Genomic DNA, 10,125 nt, shown 5'->3' on the forward strand with positions numbered 1-10,125 from the left:
AGTGAAGTCTCAGTCGTGTCCGACTCCTTGCCTGGAGAATCCCATGGATGGAGGAGCCTGGTGGGTTACAGTCCATGGGGTGGCAAGGAGTCGGACACGACTGAGTGACTTCACTCACTCACTCACTCAAAGTTAGATGAATCTTTAGATGGGGCCTGAGGCAAGTATACAGGAGATCAGTCAGGTAGTAGGGTGTAGCTGAAATAGACACTAGTGGAGCAGTGGATGCACAGAAAGCAAGACAGCTGTCTTGGGTGACCTGATCATACACTTCCGGTTCTGACACATCTCTTTCTCTGACACAAGTCATCCAATTTGTCAGAGAATCCTGTTACCCATTTCTTCAAAAATTAACCAGAACAGGATTTCTTCTAATACCTCCTCCTAGCTTTGCATGATCATAATTTAAGCACTATCCTCTCAAGACTGAATTACTGCACTATTCTCATCATTGGCCTTTCTGGATTTTTCCATAGACAGCCTTAAGGCGGCATAAGGGAACCTTTTTAAGAAGTGTGTTAGGTCACTTTGCTCTTCTGCTCAGATAGTCCCCTTCCTTCCTCCCTTGCTTAAAGCTAAGTTCTAGAGTAGACTATGATTTTTTTCCACTGGTCCCACCCTCTTCTCTGAATTCATCTACTATTAAAGTCCTTTTTATTAAATTCTGTTTTAATGAAACCCTTTCTATCCCTCTTTGTCTGTTTTTCTTTCAGGATGCAATACAATATAATATATCTTATTGGTTTCTTTTATTTTCTACTAACATTTAGTTCCATGAAGAAACGGATTTCTGTTTCTTCTGTTCCCTGTAGTATTGCCATTGTCTGATGTATCAATTCAGTTCAGTCGCTCAGTCGTGTCCAAAGCTTTGCGACCCCATGAATCGCAGCACTCTGGGCCTCACTGTCCATAACCAACTCCCAGAGTTCACTCAAACTCATGTCCATCGAGTTGGTGATGCCATCCAGCCATCTCATCCTCTGTCGTCCCCTTCTCCTCCTGCCCCCAGTCCCTGCCAGCATCCGAGTCTGATGTATAGTAGGTGATAAATATTTGTTGAGTGGTTGGATGGAATGAATGGATGATATTGTGATGGGTAACTTCAAATGTTTCTATTTAAATATTTACAACTATGTTCATTTTCTCTGAGTTGTTACATTAAGAAGTTAAGGTGGGTGTTTATACCTTTAAAACCTTTCTCAGACCACATTTTTCCTGGATATAGAAAAGTCAACTAAAAGTATTTATAGAATATTGCTTGACTATTTTTATACAGTTAATACAGTGTTATATTTTTAAATTTAAGAAAATAATTTGTATACCAGGTTCTGGAGCTGCAAAGCCCCCCTAAGGCCAGCATGGTGGTGAAGGACTGCGTCAGGGCTTGCCTGGATTCTACGTACAAATATATTTTTGACAACTGCCATGAACTCTATTCCCAGCTAATAGACCCGGTAAGAAAAAATATGTGTCTATTTTCTGTTCTAATGTCTGCTTCCATAAGTAAGTGGGAAAGTATGTTCATTCAACTTACATTACCTGCAGGTTGTTAGAATTTCCATATTTTTTCTTCACATTTGAATGTCACTTTAATGTACATGAAACAATCCACTCCTTGCAATAACTTCTTATATTAATGGTGGATATTATTCAAGGTTTCAAGTGAGGAGTCAGTTTCAAATAAGTGATTGTCTCAAAGTCACATAGTGGGAAAGTGGAAGATTTGCTACTAGAATTTAGGATTTCAACTTCTGCTCCTGTGTCCTTCCCCTAACTCATCCTGCTTCCCTTATCATTTCTATCTCACAAAAATGATAGGTGGGGACATATTTATAGAACACCAGGGTAATATACTCACATATGTAAATTTATTATTAAGAAATATTTCTAAATACAAAAGAAACTACAGAAAATAAAAATGCATATACTTACCACTTAGATGACCAGTTGTTAGTGTTTAGTAATATTTGTTCTGCTCTTTATTGTTTAAAGGTTTTAAATAATAGACGTAAATTGGCATCTCACTTTATAGTTCTTTCAAATTTCATCCTCCTCCCTTCGTTGTCTTACAGAGATGAACGTTGTTTTAATGTTAATGAGTTGGAACATCTTTGCATATATGCTCAGTGAACAATTCAGTTTTATTTTCTGTGTGTCGCCTATTAATTCCTTGCTGATTTTTCTCTTGGCTTGCTTGCCTTTTACTCATTAATCTGCGTAAAATGTGTTTTGGATACTAATCTTTGTTGGTTATGTGATTCATTTATTACATAAATACAAGATGTATTATGTGATATATCTTTTTGTTGCATCAAGGTTTTTTAATACACACTATGGTTTATATATATTGCTATTACTTCTGTAGACCTATTGTTTGGGGATGACTTTTTAATATGATTCTATTGCCTATTCACTTCCCTGAAGAAAGCCATTGTTCCAATTGATATTGAAAACCATTACCCATGGAACTTCTTGGTTGCTTAGAGTAGGGCAGAGTCTAAAAAGTGTATGTTGGATGAAGGCCAGGAGGATTCTTTCAAACAAGGTTTCATGCTAGGATTCTTATAGTATTACTCTTTCTGGGTCAATAACTCCTTAGCCTAATAGGAAAACAAAGTAAAGCTGGAATCTGTCATTGTATAAGCAAAACAACATTTAACTACATAATTGTTCTTAACTTTATCATTTCTGCTAAATGTGTGCTATTAGTAGCTTGGAAACTTGGTTCTCTGGGATTTTGAGGGATTAAATTGTCCCTGACTTCAAATCTCCCCTTGGGTGGCTTTCTAATGGCCTCCCTTTTTCTACTCTCTGTTCTTTATCTTCCTCCCACAAAACTCTCTCAATTATTCCTCTACATTTTCAACATCATGGTCTTTATTTCACACAAAATATAAAAATTAGGCTTTTTATTATACCATGTAAGTTACCCATACATAACTTCATAAGCAATCTTACCAGACTTTATTATCTGTGATTTCTTACTTCCTACAGTTTCAAACACAAACTGGCCCCCTCTTCTGAGCCTTAAATTCTATTATTTTCTGTGAGTTGATCATCTTCTTTTACATCCATGTATTTATCCTGTTCCATATGCCTAAAATGTTCTTCCCCCATCCTCTGTCTTCATCAAAATCCAACTTAAATATGACCTCCTTTCCTACTAGTTCACACTCAGTGGATGAATCAAATCATCAAAATCAAGTGACATGCCTTAATATCTTTCAAGTATATTAATAATAATAATAAACAAGTTTTATTTATACGGTGTCTCAGATGGTAAAGAATCTGCCTGCAGTGCAAGAGACCTGGGTTCAATCCCTGGGCAGTGAAGATCCCCTAGAGAAGGGAATGGCTATCTCCTCCAGTATTCTTACCTGAAGAATTCCAGGGACAGAGGAGTCTTGTGGGCTACAGTCCACTGGGTCACAAAGGGTCAGATATAACTGAGTGGCTAACACACTTTAGAGAAATATGTGCAATTCCCATAAAGCAAACATACCTCTAACAAAAAGCAAATAAATTATCACATAAAAATTAATATAGCTTAGTATCTGCTGACTTGGCTTTAAAAAGATGTTTACATGATTTTCTAACCTTGTATTCATGTAAGATGCATATGGCATTTGAAAATCAAGACCAAAAGAGGTGCTCTATCACAGGAGACCTTCAGTGCTTGCCTAAAACCTCTTGCCATTGTATGGGGTCATGTTGCAGAGTCCTGGATGACAGGATATGGAAGGAATTGATGGATTTCCCATCTAGTCCCAACCTTTAAACATAAGTCCACAATGCCTTATTCCCCATTGTCTTTACCTACCTGGATTTGCTTCACCTCCCAAACCCTTTTCTGGCTAACTTGAGCTCACTGACCTTTTCTTCAGAAAGCCTCTAGGATCTCTCCTGGCTAAATTAGAAGTTGCTGCTTTCTGGTCTCATAATATACCCTGACATGTCTCCACCACCATGCTTATGATGATGTATGTATTAGACATATAATGTAACATTTGTCTGACCTGAGGCCACGAGTTTCATCTTTGTAGTTCCAGTGTTTAAACACTGTGCCTAACACAGAGTACAGTTGATAAAGTAATAAGAAATAAATTTTACAAAAAAAAGAAAAACACTCTGTTAGTTATTTATATTCTACTTCAGTGACTCCACTCTAAGTCTGTAACCAAGAACATAATCTCTAATATTAGAGCCCCTGAGTTCAAATCCTGGCTGTAAAGCTTATTAACATGGTCGCCTTAAATAGGCTAGCCTCTACAAGTCTCAGTTTCTTCATCAAGATATACTTTTAGTGTTTATGCCACTTCTGTGTTTGAGTTCTCTGTAGATAATGTCATGCCTGAAACCAAAAAAACAAGAATTTCAGGGTTGTTAGGCACAGTATAATTCTGCTTATTTAAATGTGGAAGCTTACTTTCTTTCTCCAGAGGAGTTTTTAAGAACCATATACAAATAGTACTTAGAATAAAAATGAAAAACAAACAAGAGAAAAGTTGAAATTGTTGCAGTTAGACAAGATAGCTAGAAATGGCTGGCTGCACCCTCATGGAACAGCATTTATCTTGACTTAATCACGAGGCCCACATTTGTCCTTCAGTTCAGCATAACTAAGGACTCAAGTGTGGATATGTGGACATAGAGGATTGATCTCTTGTATAAGGATACATGAGGGATCAGTTTATAAACTAACCCAATATTCTAATTATTTTTTAATTAATAATGAGTTTTAGAATCTTCTCACAAGCTTATTAGCTTTTGAATAACCATTTTGATAAATTACCTCTTTGTAGCTTATGCTTATTTTAAAAAATAGAATCTCTTTTTTTACTGGTTGCTATTCTGGGGTTATTTTGTTCTTTGTCAGCTTTTGATGTTGCAAAGTTTTTCACAATCTGTCAACTTTATCTTTGTCACAGTGTACGTTTATTTAAAAAAAATTATCAATCTTAATATAATCAAATTGACCAATTTTTCTGTTTAAAATATGATCTTTGAAGAATTAAAAAGTCTTTCCCACTCACTCCCAAATACAAGATCTCCTTATGTGGAATTTAACAAAATGGATGTGTTCTAGCTTAGTAATAATTATTGTTAATATCATCCAGCTAGTTCCCTCGCTGCTGCTCCTAAAGCAAACTTAAGATCATAGCTTTTCTTTTCACATAGATAACTTCCAGAAGAAGATAAGCCAAAACATCATCAAGTCTGTTTAAAGCATCTGTTTTTTGTTTTGTTTTTGCTTTTTTTCTCAAAGAAACTGTCATTAGTTTCCTGAGGTGTCCTCAGAACCTACACATCAGGCACTAGTGCAGAGACCCTGTGTTTGCCTCCAAAATCAAATTTCCCTGCCTCTTACCTTTGCGATAATCTCTGTCATGAATTTGTTATTAGCTTTCTCGTTGATCTTTATGAACATTTATAATACATATCTATTAACCATTTGTGATACCTGTCTCTCACATACTCCAGTGTACAAACAAGCAGTGCAGTGGTGTGGTTACATGTACTAACTCCAATACCGGACTAAACAACCTTTAGGTATTTGAGAGGAAATCTGTAATTTTTAAGGCTTAGTGTTGTTTTTTTGAGAACTATGCATACTGATACTTTTAAGTACATTTATTGATTTTGTTAATGGCTACCTATCACATAAATACACCACAATTTAAATAGCAGCTTCAGTGTTTCACTTTTACAAATAATAGCACAGTGAATATCACTGTGCTTTTAAAGAACAGAGAAATGACCTCCTTTCCTCTACTTTTCCATTTCTACTATCAATAATGCAGACTTGACTGTACCATGTGGTCACAGCACCTTCTTATTTTTTCACATCTTAAAATGTCCTAAACTTATCTGATTTCCATAGTAAACACTGAGTTTAATGAGACTAGAAGCTGTCATATAATGTTATTCAACTTGTAGTACATAATGCTGTGCCTTAAGTACTAGAGCACAGTACATTAGCAGAAATTAGCAAAGAACTGCTTACTTCATAGAAAGTCTATGCAAAAATATTTGTGCAGGTGCAGCAAAAGTATACTGCTATTCATTTAAAAATTTTGACCAAGATGTGTTCTGAAAAGTGAAGTTGCTCAGTTGTGTCTGACTCTTTGTGACCCCATAAACTGTAGCCTGCAAGGCTCCTCTGTCCATGGGATTTTCCAGGCAAGAATACTGGAGTAGGTTGCTATTTCCTTCTCCAGGGGAGAAGTCTTCTGAAAATTCTACAGAAGAAAGAAAATATCCTCCTATGATACCTTAATTGGAAACTTCTGTGAATATATACATATCAAGTTTAAGAAAGTCTTCCTTGATTTGTAGATATGTACTTCTTCAGTTCTTTTAGTCAAAACTTTTGCCATAGATGTTTTTGTTTTCCTATTGTTTTTGCTCTAGATAATTAACTCTAAATAATTAATAAAAGGAAAGTTTAAAATAAAATGTAACTTTGAAATTTACACGTAGGAAAATTCCAATTCTGTAATTCTTAATTTGAGATATTATTTAAATAATAATCCTTGAGGAATTAGCAAGAAAGTGTGCCTGACTTTTATTATATTTTCCCCCCGGCGATGAACTTTTTCTTATGCAATCAGTAGCATTAGTTTGGGGAATGGTGATCATTCTGAAAAGAAGATAACTTTTCACTACCTCATGTGATTATTATCTACACACTAAAACTGAGTAAATACAGACACATTTTAATCTTAATTTTCTTCAAATATTATTATAAAATGTGTAAAAGAAAGTTTATGAAAGGAAATTTCATAAGTATAAACTTCATAATCAATATATAAATTCTTATAAAAATAAATTGTTTAAAATGAGTGGTATACTATTTATTGGGTGAGGAAAACAGGAACATAAGAAATCCAAAGCATAAAGAATTATTAAATAGTTATGTTTCCATCAATGTGTATTTCAGTTTTTCTGACCTAGGTCAATAAATTAATCGACAAGTGAACCTTAATAAATTCTAAAAGGATAACCAACATGCAGAGTAGATTTTTCCAGTTAGACTAGTATAATTTTGGTTCTAAAATTGGACTATGATAATATTTGAAAAGAAAATTATAAGCACATCTTGAAAATAAACAGTGATTTAAACATTCCAAATAAATTATCAGATGGCATATTTAAAATAGAACCAAAAATAAATAAATAAATAAAATAGAACCAGATCAAGCAATTTTGTCTTAGGAATGCAAGGATGATTTGACATTAGGAAAAAAAATTATCAATATGAATCACTACAGTAGTTAAGCAAAGGAGGAAGATCATATACTTATGTAATATATGTAGAATGAACATATGGTGAAATTTTATGCCTCTTTATGATCAAAGAAGAGACTCTTGAAAATTTAGGAATGGAACAGATTTTCTTTTATTTAAGTTTACATTTAAAAAAATTGTGGCAAACGTTAACATGAAATTTAGGTACATTCATTTAAGAAATAAATAAGTATCCTATTAATACTACTGATTAACATACTCTTGAAGAAATAAGAGAATATAAATTAGAAAGGAAAAGAACTGTTGTAATTTATGAGTCATATGGATAGGAAAACTAACAGAGTTTACCAAGAGCTCTTGGCTCACATAAGAATAAATCTTACTTAACAAATACAAGAACAATGGAATTTCTTTACACTAAAAGTTGTGTTACTTGTATTACTAGGGAAAGGAACAGACAATTTAGAATGTTAGGAAAAGTGTCTCATCATATGGAGCTAGGGGAGTGGGGGGAGTTGTGGGAAGGACTGGTTTCTTAGTTAACACCATATCCAGTGTGAACTTGAGAGGATGAAAGAGGCAAGTGTAAATGGTAGTAATAATAACAATGTGTGTGCTTAGTCGCTTAGTTGTGTCTGACTCTTTGCAACTCCATGGACTGTAGTCCACCAGGCTCCTCTGTCCATGGCGATTCTCCAGGCAAGAACACTGGAGTGGGTTTCCATGCCCACCTCCTGGGGATCTTACCAACCCAGGGATTGAAGCCAGGTCTGCTGCATTGCAGGTGGATTCTTTACCATCTGAGCCACCAGGGAAACCCCAATAATAATGGTAGTATAGGATAATACCTTTTTGATGCATGTAGAAAAGACTTCTTAAAATTCCAAAGCACAAATCTTAATTTTCTTAATTTTGAGCTTCTTTATTTTTTTTTATTTGTATTAATTTTTTTAATACCAAAACCATTTTGTATTGGGGTATAGCCAGTTAACAATGTTGTGGTAGTTTCAGGTGAACAGTGCAGGGACTCAGCCATACATGTACATGTACCCATTCCCCCCTAAACCCACCTCTCATCCAGGCTAGCTCATAACATTGAGCAGAGTTCCATGTGGTATACAACAGGTTTTTGTCGGTTATCTATTTTAAATGTAACAGTGCCGAAGCACAAATTTCAAATAGAAAAATTGATCAATTTAATTATTTTAAAGTTGGCAATTTCTTATAAATGTACACTGTGAGAAAAGTGAAAGATCTTTGCAGTGTCAAAAGCTGACCTAGGACTAACGAATTCCAATATAACCAGGAAAAGAGATTCCAATTAAATAGGCACAAAAAATGAACAGGAAATTTATAAAAATGCTTCCTCAAGGGGCTTATAAGCTTGGAGAAATTCCTTAAACTCATTATTAATTTAGTCAAAACAACATTGAACTACTATCATATCCAGAAGTTTGGCAAAAATAGATAATGCCAATGTTCATGAGGAAATGGAGACACTGGAGCCCCCATGCACTTTTGGTTAGCATGTAAACTAGGATTTAGGAACCAGCAATCCTAACATATCTATATGTTAGACATATTTGCACAAAGACCCCTAAGAAGATATTTAATAGAATGGTTATTCAAACATTGTTTGTGATACTGAAAAGTTGGAGGTAATCTGTACGTCCTTCGTTGGAGAATAGATAAGTAAAATGTGGTGGACTTACTCTATAGAATATCATGAGACAGTTAGAAGAAATGAGTTAGGTGTTTACATAGTAACATAGAGAAATTAAAACCATAGTGCAGAGTGAAAAAGAAGATACAGAAGGTGATATATAGCATAATACTAGTTATGTAAATTTAAAGTAAACACACACCACAGCAATAAACATTCTAATGATCAGAGAAATAAATGCCAAATATAGTAGATGATCTTACATAGATCAGGAGAAGATAGGATTTTGAAATGGTGATTAAAAAAAAAAGAATAGGTGGAAGAATGGATGGATTGATAGACAAGGCAGATAGATATATGAATCATGCATGGTTATAATATATATATTTGAGATTCCAGTGTATTCCTTACCTCAAGTCAAAAAATAAGTTGACTTTAAATTTCTGAAGAAAAGTATTATCTATTTGTGATATATTTGGAATCTAGGACCTATCTTCATAAAACCTTTAACTGATATGAATTTGCCATCTAACAAGTATAGAACTGAATTAGGTTTATTATCAAAACTACCTGCTTCATATGGTTATACAAAAAACTAGAAATGATGACCCCTGGCACTGCATAATGTTGTAGCCATAAAGCTGTCTTATTAGAATCTATATTGCATTATATGATTTTTGTTTTAATGTGTTCCCATTTTAGAAACCTTTATTCTTTTTTTTAAATTTTATTTTATTTTAAACTTTACAATATTGTATTACTTTTGCCAAATATCGAAATGAATCCGCCACAGGTATACATGTGTTCCCCATCCCGAACCCTCCTCCCTCCTCCCTCCCCATACCATCCCTCTGGGTCGTCCCAGTGCACCAGCCCCAAGCATCCAGTATTGTGCATCGAACCTGGACTGGCAACTCGTTTCATACATGATATTATACATGTTTCAAGGCCATTCTCCCAAATCTTCCCACCCTCTGGCTCTCCAAGAGAGTCCATAAGACTGTTCTATACATCATTGTCTCTTTTGCTGTATCATACACAGGGTTATTGTTACCATCTTTCTAAATTCTATATATATGTGTTAGTATACTGTATTGGTGTTTTTCTTTCTGGCTCACTTCACTCTGTATAATAGGCTCCAGTTTCATCCACCTCATTAGAACTGATTCAAATGTATTCTTTTTAATGGCTGAGTAATACTCCATTGTGTATAT

General features: G+C 34.6%; 1 protein-coding gene across 1 annotated transcript in view; it reads left to right on the plus strand.

Moving 5' to 3' along the window:
* The window catches only part of UNC13C (unc-13 homolog C (C. elegans)), a 673,935-nt gene that overhangs the window by 389,136 nt on the left and 274,674 nt on the right, over positions 1 to 10,125 (plus strand). Inside the window, exon 18 of the mRNA XM_010836764.1 lies at positions 1,326 to 1,454. Coding sequence (XP_010835066.1) covers positions 1,326 to 1,454 — 129 coding nt within the window. The remainder of the gene's footprint in view (positions 1 to 1,325; positions 1,455 to 10,125) is intronic.

The sequence above is a fragment of the Bison bison genome, unplaced genomic scaffold (assembly GCF_000754665.1).
Source record: "Bison bison bison isolate TAMUID 2011002044 unplaced genomic scaffold, Bison_UMD1.0 scf7180017864066, whole genome shotgun sequence".
Lineage (NCBI taxonomy): Eukaryota > Metazoa > Chordata > Mammalia > Artiodactyla > Bovidae > Bison > Bison bison.